Consider the following 19,467-nt stretch of genomic DNA (forward strand, 5'->3'; position numbering starts at 1 on the left):
GTTGAAGACCCAATGTTGACCTCTAATTATCTTTTAGGTGTAATACCACCAAATCATGGTACGTCACATCCGGTTGCATACAAAAGTAGGTCTAAAAAAATATTCCCTTGAATTTGACCGTTGTAGGTAATTAATCCTACATTTTATTGCAGTAAAACTATTTCTTTGTCATAAACATACGTCTTGGGTATTTCAAAACACCATTATTTTTTATTTGTGATTTCTATAGAACATTTTGTACTCTTGAGGTTACATGGTGACTAAACCTTGTACACAGATAGAATAAGGGGAGAAATTTGATTGGTTAACTTCCAATGATGGTTATTTTCTTATATGCAATGAAATGTTATGTGAAACTTTTTCTGTAGAACTGGACAGGATAAAACTTTACTCATGCCAAGTATTTCTTTATTTGAAACAAAGATAAATTCTGCACAATTTTTTTTAAAAGTGCAAATTTAACTAATAGGGGAAAATCAATGGTGGTATTACACCTAATATGGGAAGCTGTGCATGCACCTATGACCTTGTGAGTAATCTCATGTTAAAATTTCTTGCTATTTAAGTGAAATAATACAAAAAATGAAATATTCTGAGTGGATTGAGTCTCCAAAACACATTTTATGAGAAAATTATCTTGAAATAGGACTGCACCATGAGTATTCAGTTGACAGAACAAGCCATACTAGGTGCATATATTTATCTTTTTGGAGGGGGTGGGCTTTTTCTCCTTATTTCTTATATTTTGCTATGATATAACATTTTCCTAGGTAATGCTTAAATAAGTATATAGTTATAAGTAGATGAAATTATTTTTAATGTTGAAACGACAAGTTATTCACTAAAAGAGAAGCCTTTTATGTCCCTCTTTGGAACACGGCGTACATTTAATTTTTACATAAGGACTTATTGAAACCTCCATGGAGACAGTAAACTTTTATATGGATTGTTCATTCTGCTAAAATGCTTCAACTACTCATTTCTTATAACATTTCTACCATAAATGAGTGAAAGTTACCCCAATATTTTTATTTATTGGCCTGAAAAGTTGAAATTTTGAGGAAATGAGAGGTATAAATTGACCCAAAGAGACCTTATAAAGAAGACAAAGAGGTTTATAAGAGGTATTTTATCTTCCTAAAATCATCTTGTGTATTATTTTCAACTGTTTGTAGGCAGATAAGATAGATATTTGATCATTTATTGGTCCACACTCTATTCTATCTTGATGCCGCTTGGTTTGGATTTGTCGCAGAAATTTAGCTCGAATCGCTGAAGATGTCGTCTTTCAATATACTAGATTTTCCTCAAACTATTAAACTGATTATGACAAAACTTGACAGAAAAGCTTGAAATAACCAGTATTACAAAGGTAAAAAGTCACATTCAGTTTATTAAACAAAAAGGTCTTCTTTAGGTGTAATACCACCAAATCATGGTACGTCACATCCAGTTGCATACGAAAGTAGGTCTAAAAAAATATTCCCTTGAATTTGACTGTTGTAGGTAATTAATCCTACATTTTATTGCAGTAAAACTATTTCTGTCATAAACATACGTCTTGGGTATTTCAAAACACCATTATTTTTTATTTGTGATTTCTATAGAAAATTTGGTAATCTTGAGGTGACATGGTGACTAAACCTTGTACACAGATAGAATAAGGGAAGAAATTTGATTGGTTAACTTCCAATGATGGTTATTTTCTTATATGCAATGACATGTTATGTGAAACTTTTTCTATAGAACTGGACAGGATAAAACTTTACTCATGCCAAGTATTTCTTTATTTGAAACAAAGATAAATTCTGCACAATTTTTTGAAAAGTGCAAATTTAACAAAGACTAATAGGGGAAAATCAATGGTGGTATTACACCTTCATAGTTTTTGTGCTGTTTGTTTCTTTTTCATAAATAAGTATCTCATATCATTTTACTCTGTATATATATATATATATATATAACATAAAAAATAAATCAACAATACCAGATTTCCCTAAATTTATGTTTGATATGAAATTTGATACATCTTTAACAATGGGTGATTATCAAAAATACATTTATGATACAATGGAAATCTTTCTCTTCCCTCTTTTCGTAATTATGAAATTTTGATAGAGGAATTTGGTTTAATACAAAATCAACAATATGTTATCCTCACTTTTAAATACTTTCATTAATTACGGAAATATCTTTTGCAAGGACTTAAAAACTAGCTATAAGATGATGAAATGGCTAAAAACAAATTAAAAAAAAAGAAGCTTAAAAATTTAGGATTTTTGTGCAGTACACAATTTCAACCAGCATACAATCCTAAAATGTTGACATTGGTGGAGTGATTTCTAATTACTTACAAATTACAAAAGAAAATGAAAAATATTATGATCAATGTTGACATATGAGATTCATTCTCTGTATATAAAAAAAAAAAAAAAATTGATTTATAAAACAGCTTTTTATTTTACACCTTCTTACTTGTCAATAATTATATTCAAGATGCAAAGCATATCTGGTTTCAAATCCAGAAATGTTGACCTACGTTACTACAAAATACATCTTTTCTATCAATACAGTCGTCAATACAGCTCCGTAAAAAAATTATTCACAAAAGTTCCTGAGGTTTCAGAACTCTGTTACAGGCCTTCTGATAGAATTGCTCCTGTTAATGCCATCTCATTAAAACAATGTTACATAGTTATTGCACCAATAAATACAATTGTTTATTCATCTCTGTCTATTCTGAGCTGCCTCTTTTCTTGCTGCATCTTGTAACAGTTGTGTATCACATTCGTCTGCAGGTAACTGTACATATCTAACTACTGAACCTCTAATAAAACAATTCTTCACTGATAACTGAAAAACAGAGCACGTAACTATTAATAATTCATTTTATCTCGTCTGCAGGTAAATGTACATATCTAACTACTGAACCTCTAATAAAACAAATCTTCACTGATAACTGAAAGACAGAGCATGTAACTTTTAATAATTCATTTTATCTCCAATATTCCATGTTAAGTTACTCATATCTAACTTATTGTATATATATAATTATTAAAGTCATATGAAACGAGTGAGTGGTGAAAAATGTTTATCCAATTCTTGAACCAATGCATGTTTATATCATAAACTTAGTCCTCTGTGCACGATTTTATCATTATTTTCGCAAATATATCATATAATCGTCAATTTTTTTTCTCTCTGTTTGTTTTTATTTAACAAATATGGCTGCTCATTAAATGCCGTGTTTTGAAGCCTAGCTTTACCGATTGTCACCTTATAGTAAACAAATCACAAAAAGCATGGGTATTGAGCACATGTTTAACATGTATAATCAGATATTTGTTTATTTCAATGACAGATCCATGCGTATTGCGATCACCGGATTTTTACGTGGAGGGTTACGCTCAGGTCACTATGCCTACAGAAAATATGTCGGCAAATTGCTTCCTGGAAGCAAGCAATTAAAAATAAGTTTACTTCTTCTAAATGTGGACAAATTAAAGAATTTTCCTCAGAAAAAAGTATATGTACATAAGTTGTACATTGTATAATGAAAACTATCCATTTAGTTATAAAAAACATATGCATATTTTTTTTAAATTTGAGGTTTCTTATGACTTTAAAGATATCAAAGTTTATCAAGTAACAGTTTTCTATGAATTTTAAGATTTACTCAAAAAGTAACCTTCAATTAAAACTAACAAATCAGACACTTTTCCCCAAATGTACATTGTTTCTATTTATATATAAAAATGTTTTTTTCTTGTTTTGATTGGATTTGCAAATTAACTTTAATACATGTACTGCTTATAATCTAATGTTCTCAGTAAATAGTATCATAATTATAAATCGTCATCTTTAAATAAGTGTATCATTCTTTGAATTATATTTTTTGTCTCCTCAGTATCTCCAGCCTTAAGATCTTTTGTGCAACTTTTGGTCTGAGTTAGGCAATCATGATTGAACACTTTCTGGGTATTATTCAGACACTTGATCAGCAAGATATAGATGTAAGGTGTAATTGTTTAGTAACTGATAAGAAAAGACCTACCATATGTGGATATTTATCTGGATCTGTCACCTGTATGTCTGTTAATTTAATATTCAGGAACTGATCGACTGAATGTAATGTACCACATATGCTGCAAAATAAATAACATTTAAAGCAACACTATACATGAAAAATATTACAAAACATAGTACGGACAAATAATTTAATACTAAATGGTGTATAAAATCTCAATTTTAGAATATAGTTCCTGTACTTCATTAAAGCTAATGCTCATTTTGTTTTTAAGCAGTTATGTTTAGTTCTTTTATTGTTCCTGTACTTTAGACTACTGTCTTAGAATTACTGTGCTTAACTGGAACAACAAAGAATTTGAAGTTTTGTCAAATACATCAACATGCAGAAAGAGGCTTATCATTACAACTATCTTTGGTGGATAGTTGTCTCATTGGCAATCATACCACATCTTCTTTTTTATATCATCATTACAAGTTCATTATGAAGATCAAGATCAAATATCAAATTTTCCAATAATTCTGAAAAGAAATATGAAAGAAAGGCTATGGACAAAGCAAAAGGTGAATGCAGTTCACCAACCAGTTTGTACATTTTTGCAATTAGGGCATGGGCTGTTAATTATTAACATGATAAAAATAACAAGTGCCATATGGTGTGATAACCAATAAGACAAGTTTCCACCTAAGACCAAACCTTGTAAATGTAAGCAACTTTAGTATCTGTCTTTATAATTCTTGGACTCTTACCTCAAATCATTCTTTAGTTCCACAACAACATCTTTACCAACTAAAGATTTGAAGAAAGAGTAAAACAACTGAAATCAGAAAAAATAAACAAGATTAATATGTATAAATTCATTCATATTTTGATACAATTTTCTCCAGTTTAAATAAGCTCTGACAACAAATGAGAAGGACGTACATTTGTAAGCAACAGCACATCACTGTCAGATATTTTGTATTATGAGGTCAAAATTTTACAGGAACCCTGAGGGATGTCCAGTAATGGCAAACAAAAGGGATAAGTTGTTAAGTTAATACCTCTGGGATCATCTTTTGGAAATCTATGAATGAGAATCCATGACAAATCACCCCACACCTAATCACCCTACTTTTTCACTAACTCGTGTTATGTTAATACTGGTTAATGAAATCATTACAGTGTGTACTGGCTGGTCATTATCGCATGATACCATTTTGACACATCTACCGGCATAGCTAATTAATATAGATAAGAACAGCACGTGTAGCCATAACGTGAAGTTGTAGATTTGTAGCGTAAATGTATAGATGAAGTTTTGAGAATAGAAAATAGTTACAAAAATATAGTTATTATTTATTATAATCAGAGCAAATAAAACACGAATCTATCACTCTTCCCACTTTCTGAAAAAATCGCCCCATTTTTGTTTACCCACTTGCCCCACTTATGAAAAAGGGTAAATTCCCATTGAAAATATGTTGGATAACTGCTTCATGTGAAAAGGGTAAAGTTCCCTCTGAAATAAGGTCTGCCAAATGCAACTCGCCCCACTTGTGAAAAATAGATAAATCCTGATGAATTCAATAATGCCAACTCGTCCTACTTGATGCAAAAGATGTAATCTCGTTGTATATATCTATGTTCCTAACACACTCATAATTAATATCAATAGCTATGAAAATCTTAGATAAACATGCTTTTTTCGTTAGAATGGTTTTACACTAGTAATTTTCATTTTGGGGCCCTTTATTGCGACTTGAAGTGTTGTTCCATAGGCACTCATATCCATCTATTTATATTGGGACTTCATATTGGTAGAAAAAAAAAAAAAAGAAAAAAAAATCAGGAAAATTTCCCAAATTTTTCATTTTCCCAAATTTTTCATTCTACTAAATGAACTCAAAATCATTAACTTTTTTTTCAGATCTACTTCCTGTTCCAGTTTTCCCCGCATTTTTTTGGCGCAGAAATCTACTTCCTTTTCTGGTCTTTATATTTGCATGAGACTTTCAATAAAATATATATTTATCAGTCTAGTAAAATATGAAAAAAACGTTACCTGATGAAAGCAATTCTTTTGATTAACATTGAATATGAAGTTATAACTTAAAGAACGTTACAGCTAAATCCCTAACCTCAGAACCAAAATCGGGAACGTTACGGTATTTCTGTTTCTTTATTCAATATGTTTGAATTAAAAAAATGATGCATACAGACTTCGTCCCCATTCACAGGTTTAATATGCCTGCCTCATATTATCTATTTTGTAGTTCTTTTCTTTTTGTTGAAATAAAGCAGAAATAAATGAGTACCAGGATTTCCAAGAAGTCAATGCCAACTAGCCCCACTTATGTAAAATATAAAAGCCTAAATGAATAGACAACTTTCGAGTTTTGATGCATTTCTGTCAAAAACTGGTTTTAGTGAACGTCATTTGTGTGTTTAGGGGCGTCCTCACTTCCATTCCCAGGGATGTTAATAAGATTTGAAGTAGCAGGCTAAATCATAAAAGTAGGAGGCAACAATGTCGGACGGCGTAGCCGTTTGGTGCGACGAGCTTGCTCAAGGCCGCTCAAGGCCCCCAGAATTTTTTTTTAAAATGGTGCAAAATCCTGCACTCTGGGGTGCTCCTGAACTCTAATTTTGTTCTTTGCAAACACCATTTTTATAATGATGATAAGGTAAATGAGCAGCAAGATGGTCATATTTTCTATAAAGTTGATCACATAAATATCATCAAGACTTTCAGCTAACAAGTTACTGAAGTTGTTTGCAGATCTTTGAGGAAAATGATGAAGGCGTTACTCTTTAAGACATGGTGATATTCAGGAAATTTGATTTTATTAGTTGAAAATATTTTTAATACAACTGTAGACATGGTAGACATGCAATTATTCAAATAGTTCTAACCCGTAGAAAACATTTTTCAGTATTAATAATTTCAAATACTAATCACAATAAATCAAATGATTAATTCAATGGACTGTTTCAGGCAAAAAAAAATGCACTTTGGTTAAATCACAATAATCTAGAATTCAAAATTGATACTATAAGTCAGAAGAGCATTAGTTAAGAAGCAAACAAAAGGAAAGAAAGAAATCTAAGATCTGCTTAAATTTTGGTGTTAAAATGACTTTTTATGAGTTAACTTATTAATTGAAGTCTCATATTTAAGAAAGGAAAAATGGGGTCATCATGGTCATGGGTCAACATATTTTACCCTGTAGTGTATCATAGGGGAAAACAACGAAGATCAAACATCTGACAGAAATTCCAGAACCTGGCCAAAGTACATCCTTGAATGAAAATACTACTTTATAATCATAGAGAGACATGACTTCTCTTTCTGGAACTGATAGGGAGGAGTGGTGAGATTTGAAAGAGAAGTTCTCCTTTGAACATTGTGCTACAATGTTTGTTCTTTGCTACCAATATGTATAGTACAAAGGGTCATATGTGAATAATGTTCTTTTTATATTGTTCAATTTATATCTGAGTAAACAACTAAAGTAACAGTCCAAATTCAAAGTTATTTAAGTTAAGGTTCTAGTTAGAAACTACTAAGTTAAACAAGATATAGCACTAAAAAGATTTTTTTAATGACACTGAGAAAGGGAAAGAAATTATAATATAAAAAATACAATTCAATAAGAAAAAAACTGTCTTGTTATCATGTTTATGAAGTTCAGTGCTTTTGAAAAATCTAACATTAAAGTCTGTAAAATTGTGTCGAATGCGTAATTTTTCCATTTGGGATAAAAATTTCTTCTTTCAGCCAAGGATTTGTATAGTATCCTTGTTTCAGCTGTTCCATTCAAGGGTCGTAGATATGGGCCGTAGTTATTATTGTAAAAATACGGATTCCGGTCATAGCTGGTCCGTTTCCGATCTGTAGTTTACACATTAATGGCGAACGAAGTCCCGGGAAAATTTACAAAAATAAACGATGTTTGACAAGCTATTTGGAACGGAATAGGATGTTTTTTTATGCAATAAATGGATTACACATTAACCGGAGACCATTTTCATCACGTTCAAATGAAGAAACAAACTTATTTTGCCGCCGAAACTTAGATCAATGTACGCTTCTCTTGTCAACAAGTACTGAACTTGCGGAAGTGATAAAAAGTTGTCTTTTTATTAAATAATCTGCCTCACACTGTAAAGTCAATGCTTAAATCTTTGTTCTTTAGAAAATGAATTGTTTATGTCTAAATTTCTATCATGATCAATTCATGATCGTTTCATCGACTAGGAAAAAATTGAAAATTTTTTGAAAATATTATTTTTGTCAATTTTGAAGTAGCCGGCGCCAAAGCAGAAATACCCGGCGCATTTCGCCGGTTGCCGGCTTCTAATGACATCCCTGATTCCAATGTTGAGCGAGTGGTTGGAAAACTCTAATTCTATATTGTACGAATTATTTGGCAAATTGAATTCTCAAAATTGACAATCAGCATTGCTGTCATTAGGAATTGTCATTAAGTACCTACAGAACAACCATTATTTCTAGTTTATCCTGCACAATGACGATCACTAAGACGCTTGATGACCATAAATAGTGCAGGGATACGACCCCCTCTATCTGGTAAATGACGTCATAAAGGAGCGTATAATTAATGATTTTTTTTCGGTGACGGATTAACACGAAAGTGGTCTATTGAGTCATGCCCCCTAATTGTTTTTTTTTTAATATTAAAGAAGGGCGAGGTGGTAGACCAGAAAATTATATATTCATCTAGATTTTACCTTTTTCATTAATATAAAGTGGGTAGAGTTTGCTGGAGAAAAATTAACGGGATTTAACCGTCTTTACAAGTGGGGCGAGTTGGTAAACTTGTTTGAGGAGAGAATTTTTTCTAAATTGGGAGACTTGGTGAAAAAGTTGGGCGATTTGTCCTGCTTCCATAAGTAGACCTGTGTCGGACTAATTATTTATAAACAGGTCGTCGGGCTATTGCAATGTCGGACTCAAAGGATGTAGGGTAGTTTGAATTAAGAGGCGACCCATCTAGCCTTAGTGAATGCGTGACTCTCATCATCAAAGTGACATCCGAGCTTTTTATACAGCAGAAAATAGTAAAATAGATAGCTTGAGGCCATTGGTAGACTTTCAACACAACTCCTCCTATACACTTGATAGTGTCAAATAGAGCTGATGGGCTGGCACAGCTTAAACATTGAAAGATGAACGTTATTAAATGAAAATCAAAATGTAAAATTTTCATTCATGCTTTTACCCACCATTTTGGATTTTTATCTCGTCATGAAGGAGATTTCACTACAATGAAAAATAAGGACAAACTTTATTCATAAATATATCAGCCATAATATTTCTTTGTATTTGATGTTTCCAAAATTTATAATGATAATCGGAAAATTTTCTTGAAAGAACAGAAAAAAATAGATTTTGCATAGCCGGTCTTTGTTGTCACGTGATTTAAACGAGATCATAATTTGTAAAGCGAAAATAGCACTGTCATACAGCAGACAACTTGAAAATGACATCTGTACTCAGTCATATAAATCAGGAGGAGTCACATTATGCTCCTAAACAAGCATACTTCAATCCCTATGAACAGAATGGAGGGTATTACATTTTTCCTGCGTTCCTCTCATGTAAAATTCACATATATATCAGAAAGTAAATCACTGAATGTAAAAACTAAAAAATTATGAAGCACATTCAAGTCATTTCACATACTTTTTCTTCTTTGAAACAATCATTTTATTGTCAATGAAAACCCTATCAACCTGAGAACAAGGCGTTGTTGTAATCAAGCCGCTTGTCTGTCCACTTGCTGATTTTATTTACATGGTTACAAGTTTCAACATAAGAGTAGCTTTGCCACATGTGACCAAGTTATACATACACCTAATCCCGGCTAACCCGGCTGCTTGGAACTTTTCACGTATACAACAATCACTTTTTCATTGTGGCGTCAGATATTTCATTTTATGACGTCAAAATTTTACATGTACCTGTGTGATATCTAGTAAGGGCGGAAAAATAGTGATAAGATGTATTGGACATACACCTTAATGTTACTAGTACCACTCAGACCTGCAACCTACATATCCTGATTTTGGTAGTATCATCCCGATATTCATGCCTCAACCGGAATCCAGATATTATAGGGATCGTAATTATAAACAAGTCAAATCTTTAATTAACATGATTAATTTTCGTCAAAGACAATCATCAATTCTGATTTTAAAATTATACTTTAATTTACATAGAAAAAAGATTTTTTCATATGTAACACGTGTGTGAAATTGTTTTCAGCAAATTCTATTTAAAATGCAAATTGATTTCACGCTTATTTAAATGAGTGCAGCTATTATCTGTTGTACATGTAGTATTGAAACAGTTTTAAAGGTATTTAAGTTAAATAACAATAAAAAGCAGGTAATTTCCTGTCAATTTGATAAACAAAACAAATCCAGAAATGAATCCAGAACTATTGTACTTTAATTTGATAAACAAAACATCCGGAAAGAAACGTTAGCAGTGTCGGAAAATTAACCAGTAAAACGCTTGATTCATTAAAATCATTTCAATTTTAAACTGTTGCCTTCCCTAAACTGTTCTTGAAGGTTTGTAAATGCAATGAAACAGCAATACAAGTTTGTCAATTCTATGAATCTAGTCAAGTTGAAAAGGGGCACAGCTGAAAGTCTTTTCAATCATCTCAAAATGACCGAAATTGTATGGAAAAATTTCCAGATTCTTGCTTTAAACTGCTATTTTCTGCAACGTTATACAGTGTCAAATTGGTTAAAGTTTACTATGATTTGTCAAATAACCTGATCCTGATTTGTCAAAACTCTCAAATGATTCTCATCATTTTTTTGGAAAAAAGAACAATGTGATTTGTCAAAATCAGTTCACTTTTATCGTCTAAAGATATTATCCATTTTATTGTCTGACATGCACCAAAATTTAACTTTCAAGTCATTTGACAAAAATTTTTACTGGTTTTTTTTTTCACAAACAGGATAAACGTACCCCCCCCAGTAAGTACAACAGTATGTTATACCCATCCTAAAGAGAAAAAATACCTGAACCTCAGTGTGTCATAGTGAAGTTTAGAGTACGTTTTAAAAGAAATTAGTAATGAGCACTGACCATAAATTATTTAATGAGGGTATGAAGGCTCTTTACTGTCAGGCTTCATACAGTTATTTTGGGTTACAGATAGCTTAAGATACATTAATTAGAAGTTAAGAGTTGCTTATATCATGTATATAAGAAATTAATTGTCTGATAAGTCCTAATGTTTACAAATGTGAAAATGACAGCTGTTTAATGAAATTCACCAAATGACTATGTTTAATTTTTTCAATAAAAAACAAAGGGGAATTATCCAACCATTAAAATTATGGAAAAACCGTCATTGATGTTGAAATCACTATTTCAGGACAGTGTTAGCAGTTGCTGGTGAAGATTTTTCCATAATAGCATCAGATACAAGGTTGAGTCAAGGATTTTCTATACACACAAGGGATCTACCAAAGACCTACAAACTGTAAGTTAAATAACTATACATGCTAAAAGAAATTTTAAGTCACGTTATCAAAAGCCAAAAGATTAGTTGTACTATTTGTCTGGTTGATAATATTTCTTACAGGGCCTTGTTGGCGAATGGTCTAAGTACTTAGTATACTGTATTACTAGCCTGTCAATATGGTAAGTGCAATATTAGACTACAATATTCACTGATATTGGACTCTTGTCAGTTTTCAGTTTTCATGCTGTTCCTCATCCATTTTGTCATCTGAAAGTCGAAGTGAATCCTAGCAGGACAAAAAGTATACCCTTAACAACAATGTCAGAATTAATCATGCTGTTTTGTTTTTAAGTTGTTCAACTTTAAATTGAGAAAGAAAATGGTGAATGCCAAAGAGACAACAACCCGACCAAAGAGCAGATAATAACCTTTTTCCTATTTAACATAGAAACCTCTTATCAGTTATGCCCCTTGACATGTTGAACTCGGGAACATATATATCAAATGAATGTTAATTTAAAGAAATTTCTGTACAATGTAATTTACCATTGGGTGTTTATTTTCTCAATACACCTTATTTATCATGTTTATTGCAACTTCAGTCATGTCAGTTAGTAATTATTGGTGAACCTATTCATGATGTTGAACAATAACTGATTGGAGTATTTAATGACAGTTTTGACAAGTAGCATACATTGTACATGTAGTTGAGAGTTTATTTTCTTTTTTTGTAGGACATCTTCAACAGTTCTTGGAGCATGTGGTTTCCATGGAGATACACTGACGCTTACTAAGATTTTACAAGCAAGACTTAAAGTATGCTACAATTTTTGTTTTATTATACATGTTATATAGATTGAATAACCTTAAAACAGCTGAAAATTGAGAATGGAAATGGGGAATGTGCCAAAGAGACAACAACCTGACCATAGAGCAGACAACAGCAGAAGGTCACCAACAGGTCTTCAATGCAACTAGAAATGCTCACACCCGGAGGCGTCCTTTAGCTGGCCCTTAACAAATATATACTAGTTCAGTGATAATGAACACCATACTTAACTCCAAATTGTACACAAGAAACTTAAAGTTAAAATAATACAAGACTAACAAAGGCCAGAGGCTCCTGACTTGGGACAGGCACAAAAATGTGGTGGGGTTAAACATGTTTGTGAGATCTCAACCCTTCCCCTATACCCCTAGCCAAATTACAGAAAAGTGAATGCATGACAATATGCACATTCAGTTCAAGAGAAGTCTGAGTCTGATGTCAGAAGATGTAACCAAAGGAAATTAAAAAAATGACAATAATACATTGAACATCGTCAACACAAGGTTTATGACCACAAAAGGAAGGTTGGGATTAATTTTTGGGAGTTTTGATCCCAACTTTTTAGGAATTAGGGGCCAAAAAGGGCCCAAATAAGCATATTCTTTTTTTTTCGCACAGTAACTTTAGTTTAAGTGAATAGAAATCTATGAAATTTTGATACAAGGTTTATAACCACAAAAGGAAGGTTGGGATTGATTTTGGGAGTTTTTGTCCTAAAAGTTTAGGAATAAGGGGCCCAAAGGGTCCAAAATTAAACTTTGTTTGAGTTCATCAAAAATTGAATAAATGGGGTTCTTTGATATGCCAAATCTAACTGTGTATGTAGATTCTTAATTTTTGGTCCTGTTTTCAAATTGGTCTACATGTTTGTACATTAAAGTCCAAAGGGTCCAAAATTAAACTTAGTTTGATTTTAACAAAAAATGAATTATTGGGGTTCTTTGATAGATGCTGAATCCAAACATGTACTTAGATTTTTGATTATGGGCCCAGTTTTCAAGTTGGTCCAAATCAGGATCTAATCTTTACCATTCAGTGATAACAAGCACATTTTTACATTTTAATGTATTATGATGTATTTAAATGAGTACTTATTGTTGCAAACTCCATTAAAAATTTGAATTGAGATCAGTTTTGGAATAAAGGATAGGGGGATATGAAAAAAAATGGGGGGGGGGGGGGGGGTGTTGATGGGGGGTACAATTTTTCTCATTTGAAATTTCACAAATAAAAAGAAATTTCTACAATTTTTTTTTTGAGAGGATTAATATTCAACAGCATAGTGAATTGCTCTAAGGCAAAACAAAAAATTTAAGTTCATTAAGACCACATTCATTCTGTGTCAGAAACCTATGCTGTGTCAACTATTTAATCACAATCCAAATTTAGAGCTGTATCTAGCTTGAATGTTGTGTCCATACTTGCCCCAACCATTCAGGGTTCAACCTCTGCGGTCGTATAAAGCTGCGCCCTGCGGAGCATCTGGTTATTATTTGGTTAGAAAACAGCTTACAATACATGTACATTTTGTAATATGATAACTTTGTGGCATTTCCCATATGATAGTTTTAACTTCTAAAATATTATATACAAAAATATGTAAATTTTAATACACTTAATTTTACTGATAAACTCGTGATAATACTTAATCCATCAACACCAAATGATGTAAAAGCAGTTGTTTCTTTATTAAAGAGTCATTAGAACTGAGGAAAGGAGAACAGTAACTGTTTTTATCATATTTCTTATAATATTGTCGAGTTTTCATTATGTTTCATTATGTTTGTTTGTCAATGTATTTGTCACAACCAAAATTGGTTTTTGTATGTTTTGCAAATAAAGATATATATTTAACTGTGCATATTTGTGAGACAATCTATAACTATCTTTCTTATTAATGTTTTATACTATTAAATTTCTAATTTTGACTTGTAACTTTAATTTTATTGTGAAAACTATGATAAAATTTAATCTTATTGTGAAAACTATGATAAAATTTAATCTTATTGTGAAAACTATGATAAAATTTAATCTTATTGTGAAAACTATGATAAGATTTATCTCGAAATTCTTGTCTTAGGCCATGGAAAAATAATTCATGCACGATTAAAGTTCCCCTGTAGAAATAAAACATAAAGATATAAAATTATGCATGGTTACAAAAAAAAAAAAACCTGCCTGCCGGGACGTTAAAATTTTCCAATGTTAGGGGAAACTCATGACAATAATTGGCATCATGGTCAAGTGAACATTTGTTTTCCTCCAACTGTTGGTAAAATAAGAAGGAAATTTTATATGAATTCATATTGAAATTAGGAGACCTGTTCAAACCAGAAACATGCCAATTATTGACATTTTTACAGTAAAAAGTAAAGTAAAAAGCATAAAAAATTTCTTGTTCCAGATAGAACTATACTATCAGCATCATGACTATATGCATGTAATATAATAATAACATTCATGTACTTTTGATATTACATTTTGCATTAACTGATTATTGATTTGCTTAAAGTCATAAGAAACGAGTTACCGGTGAAAAATAATGTTCTTCCAATTCTTGAACCAATGCATACTCACATCATAAACTTAGTCTTCTGTGAACGAATTTCTCATTTTTTTCGTGTAAATTTCGTATAATCGTCTTTTTTTTTCAATTGGCCAGTGTTGGTGTGAAAATATGGCAGGTAAATAAAGTTCGTGTTTTGAATCCGAAGTTTAACGATTGTCACCTGTTTGTCAACAATCGACATAAAATCAACAAAAAGCATGGAAATTGAGCACGTGTTTAACATGTAAATTCAGATAACAGTTTATTTTAAGGACATTCATGCGTATTGTGATCACCGGATTTTTACGAGGTGGGTCACACTGAGGTCACTTTGCATACGGAAAATATGTCGGGGGGAATTAATTGCTGGAAGCAAGCAATTGAAATAAAGTAAACTTCTTCTAAATGTGAATAGATTAAAGAATTTTCTTCAGAAAAAAGTATATGTACATAAGTTTTATAATGAAAACTATCCATTGAGTTATAAAAAACATATACATTATTTTTTTTGATTTGAGGTTTCTTATGACTTTAAATAGTTTTAGTTATTTTTTATCATAATCAGGATGCAGACAATTCTCAATACTACTAGACAGGTTAAGAGGTAAAGAGCTTCTTAAATGTGGCAAAAAGTAGGACATACACTCAAAAAACTCAAATGGAAATTGTCTTTGATACACATATTTTGATTTTCTAATTAATTCAAACTTTTTTTCTTCAGATGTATGAACATGAACACAACAAGAAAATGTCAACAACAGCTGTAGCCGCCATGTTGTCAACCATGCTTTACTCCAGGAGGTTCTTCCCATTTTATGTCTACAACATTGTAGCAGGACTAGATGAGGAAGGTTAGTTGATAATTAATTTGCACACACTTTAGACACCTCTTACATAAGAAAAAAATGTTGTATTTTAAGTTTGTGACCAACTGTTTTTCAACAAAAGGTTTTATCTTAATATCAGATGCGTACATAAAAAAAATAAAAAGATGGGTTTTTACCTTCAAGAATATATTTTTTTTATTATTTTATTAGGCCACACCAATTTGATTCCTTGTTTTCAACGCCCGCACCTATTTTTTTCAAAACAGTTTTTTTTTATTTTTATTATATTTCCGCTTCCCGCATCCGGAAATGAAATCATGTCCATTTCCCCCACCGTTTTTTTTTGTAAATATTATATAAAGATCTCAACATTTGTTTTATTAAAATCACAGTCTAGCCTTTATATAACGATTTTAAACCTATCAGCACCCCACAACACTGTAAATATCTGCGAGAATATTTGTTTCAGCATGAAACCAATTTATTCCAAGCGGGAGTGCTCCGATATAAATAGAAATACCAGAACAAAACGTTGGTTTCTTTCCCCCTAACTTATATTCCCTATAAAAAAATGTTCGTTGTTAAAATACAGTACAAAGAACTTCTGAAGGATTTGCCTTCAACTGCAATTATAATGTATGGTGACGGTTATACCCGCTGCAGGTTTGTGCACCTGTCCTGGTTGATTCAGAGACCTGTTGTTCAGCAGTTATCGTTTGTTGATGCGGTTCATTGGTATTTTCCCGTTTGGAAATATAATTTAGATCGTTGGTTTTCCTGTTCGAATTGTGTACAATACTAAGTTGTGGTCCCTTATAGCTTGCTGGTTGGTCTTGATCAAAGCACTGTGTAAAAGGCCGTACTTTGACCTATGTTTGTTATTATCAGGTTGGGACAAACCCTCCCTAAGACAAGGGCCTTGAAGGGGTCATTTTACCATGTTTACTAATACTGTTCAGTCTATTGTAGAAAAGAAAATATAAATATTAAGGATTTGTACAGTGCTACTATACAAAACCTTTGACAACTTAAGAATTTTTTACTCAAAAAGAGGAGAAATACATTATATTTTAAACAACTTTTCTAAAAGAGGGATGGGTCCACTTATTTTGAATGATATCAAACTGTTAAAGTAAATGTGTTAACATGGTTAAAGTCCAAGAATATTACAAAATTCTTGGACATGTTTTGACCATTTAATACCAAATATTATAGTTCTTTGGGAAAATATAAGCCCTTTTGTACTTAAAGTGTTTTTACAAAAAAAATATATTATAACTTTAATATTTTGACCCCTCATAAAAGGGATATTCATAACATTAAGGGGTTGTTCTGAACCTGATTATGACTGTGATGGAGAATTGTCTCATTGTCAGTCACACATACATCATGTACATAGTCCAGATTTAATTATTCAATTATTTCTTGTTGAACAGGGAAAAAATACTTCATAAATTAAAGAAATGTCAAGGTACAAGTGATAAATCAAGTTTTAATATAGTCAAAACATACTTTTTTAGGATTACAAAAAAAAATTATAATCGCTCGCCTTTGCTTTTTAAGCTTCGCCTCAAAAATTTGCAAATTAAATATTTTTTTATTAAAATTTTCAAATCGCTCGCTCGCCCCAATTTTTGGAGTTCAAAAATCCGTAGAACAAGAAATTAAATTGGTGTGGCCTTATCTTGACAAAATAAATGTGACATACACAATACATTAGATTTGCTTTTCAAGCATGGATACAACATTTTTTCATTGAATCCTAATTTAATATTCCAATTTAATACGTTCATTTCAGAATCAGTACTTATGAAATATTATTGGAATATATGATGAACAGATACATTTTTAGGTGGCTTTGAAACTAATATAGTTTGAACGTTGGGTTTTCTTATTATGCATATTTAATGAGAATATTTGTGTTTTACAACCTGTGACTATATACATGATATAGCATCTATTTCAAGGAGAATTTTAGTATCAATTTGTCATCCTTTATAAACTTTTTGAATTTTTATATTGTATTAAGTTTATGACTACATGAATAAATTTTTAAACAATTTGATGTAATATTCCATTAGTATTTGGTATGATTTTCTAAAACAAACATGTCATTCATTTTAATAGAGAGTTTTAGAAATGTGTTCATATGGTAATTTAAATTATGTAAACTATATGCACATATGTGAACATATAAAAGTGGATGGTTGTTTCACTGACAATCATACCACATCTACTAATTTTTGTGTAAACTAATGAAATTTGATATTTTATTTGTCATTATGTAGGTAAAGGATGTGTATTCAGTTTTGATCCTGTAGGATCTTATGAAAGGGAAACATACAGAGCAGGAGGATCAGCCAGTGCTATGTTACAACCTTTACTAGATAACCAGGTAAGCATTGCAAATTAAGACTACCAAAACAAGTCTTTTGATAATATTTAGGTAAAAAATTGTGACATATCAAATAAAATCTTAAGAAATAAAATTGCTTTGTACCCTACTTATAAAATGATAATTAGATATAAAATTATACACCTTATACAGGTATAATATTAGATAATAGTGAGAATCCAATTTTATACCTTACATGCTTATACATGTTTAGTGACTAAGTTCTACACTAAGCTTAGATAACCATGACCTGATTTCATTTAAATGGATGAATGACTATATTTTTAGTTAAAGTGCATATCCAATGCAAGCAAATACAAATCATAGTGGGGATATCTTTGCAAGTTGATGCATCATTTTCAGTAAACAAAGATTGTTCTCAAGTTAAATGACCTTGATATTTAGTAATGAATGATTTTCTTTAAATGAGAAGGGGGTAGACTACTGTTCACCATCACTCCATTTCTGTATTGTTCTAAAAATGTTATATGATATACTGTAGATTCATTTATTTTAGTGGGTACCAGTTTTCATGGATTATTTAGGAAAACCTGCATTTTTCGGGGATGTTTTATTTCCTTGTGTTTTCAAATTCTCCATACAAGCCTATAGAAAATTTGTCAATTGTTGAACATTTAATTTTGTGGTTCATCTCTGCTCATGAAATCAACAAAAATTGGTATCCAACAAATAATAATGAATTCACAGAACATGCACTAAATTGGCATTAAAACAAAGTTATTTCTTTACCATTTTTACAGTGTATCACACATCGTCACATGGCTGGGACGGCAAACATTTAATAGATGATTGATTTTGATTATTTTGTACTTTTAGATTGGTTTTAAGAATCAACAAGGAGTAACCAAAACACCTCTATCACAAGAGAAAGCTATCAAATTAGTTAAAGATGTGTTTATATCAGCTGCAGAAAGAGACATATACACTGGTGATGCTATTGTATTAAATCTGATTACAAAAGATGGAGTTAAAGTGGAAACTTTCCCTCTGCGTAGGGATTAACTTCTATTATCTCATAGACTAAGTGCTTTGTTTGTAAAATCTCCATTATATTACACTGTGACAAGTTCATAATAAAATTTCATAAAACATGGTTTCTTGTAGACTTCTGCATTCTTATACCTGTATATTGCATGGGTGCCCAATATCAACATGAAATTGCTAAACTTTCTCAAAATATTTAATCCCAATGGCTAATCTGTCATGAAACAAGTTGCTCATTCTGTTAACATAATTTTAATAGTACATACAAGTAAAACAGGAATTTTCAAAATATCAGAACAGAGCAACCCTACACCTACCACACAACCCAGTCTAGATACCC

At 31.3% G+C, this 19,467-nt stretch overlaps 2 protein-coding genes across 2 annotated transcripts; one reads left to right on the top strand and one right to left on the bottom strand.

The window, feature by feature from the left end:
- Positions 1-2,580: 2,580 nt before the first annotated feature.
- LOC134707463 (U6 snRNA-associated Sm-like protein LSm2) lies at positions 2,581-9,291 on the bottom strand. The gene is made up of 4 exons (XM_063567216.1): positions 9,257-9,291; positions 4,777-4,844; positions 4,055-4,145; positions 2,581-2,853 (listed from the first exon to the last, which is right to left on the bottom strand). The coding sequence occupies exons 1-4, from the start codon at positions 9,257-9,259 to the stop codon at positions 2,725-2,727; spliced, it is 291 nt and encodes a 96-aa protein (XP_063423286.1). The 5' UTR covers positions 9,260-9,291; the 3' UTR covers positions 2,581-2,724.
- A 104-nt stretch (positions 9,292-9,395) lies between these two features.
- LOC134707462 (proteasome subunit beta type-1-like) lies at positions 9,396-19,236 on the top strand. The gene is made up of 6 exons (XM_063567215.1): positions 9,396-9,602; positions 11,434-11,541; positions 12,258-12,339; positions 15,622-15,751; positions 18,016-18,122; positions 18,960-19,236. Exons 1-6 carry the CDS (start codon positions 9,514-9,516, stop codon positions 19,143-19,145), a joined length of 702 nt encoding a protein of 233 aa, XP_063423285.1. The 5' UTR covers positions 9,396-9,513; the 3' UTR covers positions 19,146-19,236.
- The last annotated feature ends 231 nt before the right edge of the window (positions 19,237-19,467 follow it).

The sequence above is a fragment of the Mytilus trossulus genome, chromosome 2 (genome assembly GCF_036588685.1).
Source record: "Mytilus trossulus isolate FHL-02 chromosome 2, PNRI_Mtr1.1.1.hap1, whole genome shotgun sequence".
Taxonomy (NCBI): Eukaryota; Metazoa; Mollusca; class Bivalvia; order Mytilida; family Mytilidae; genus Mytilus; species Mytilus trossulus.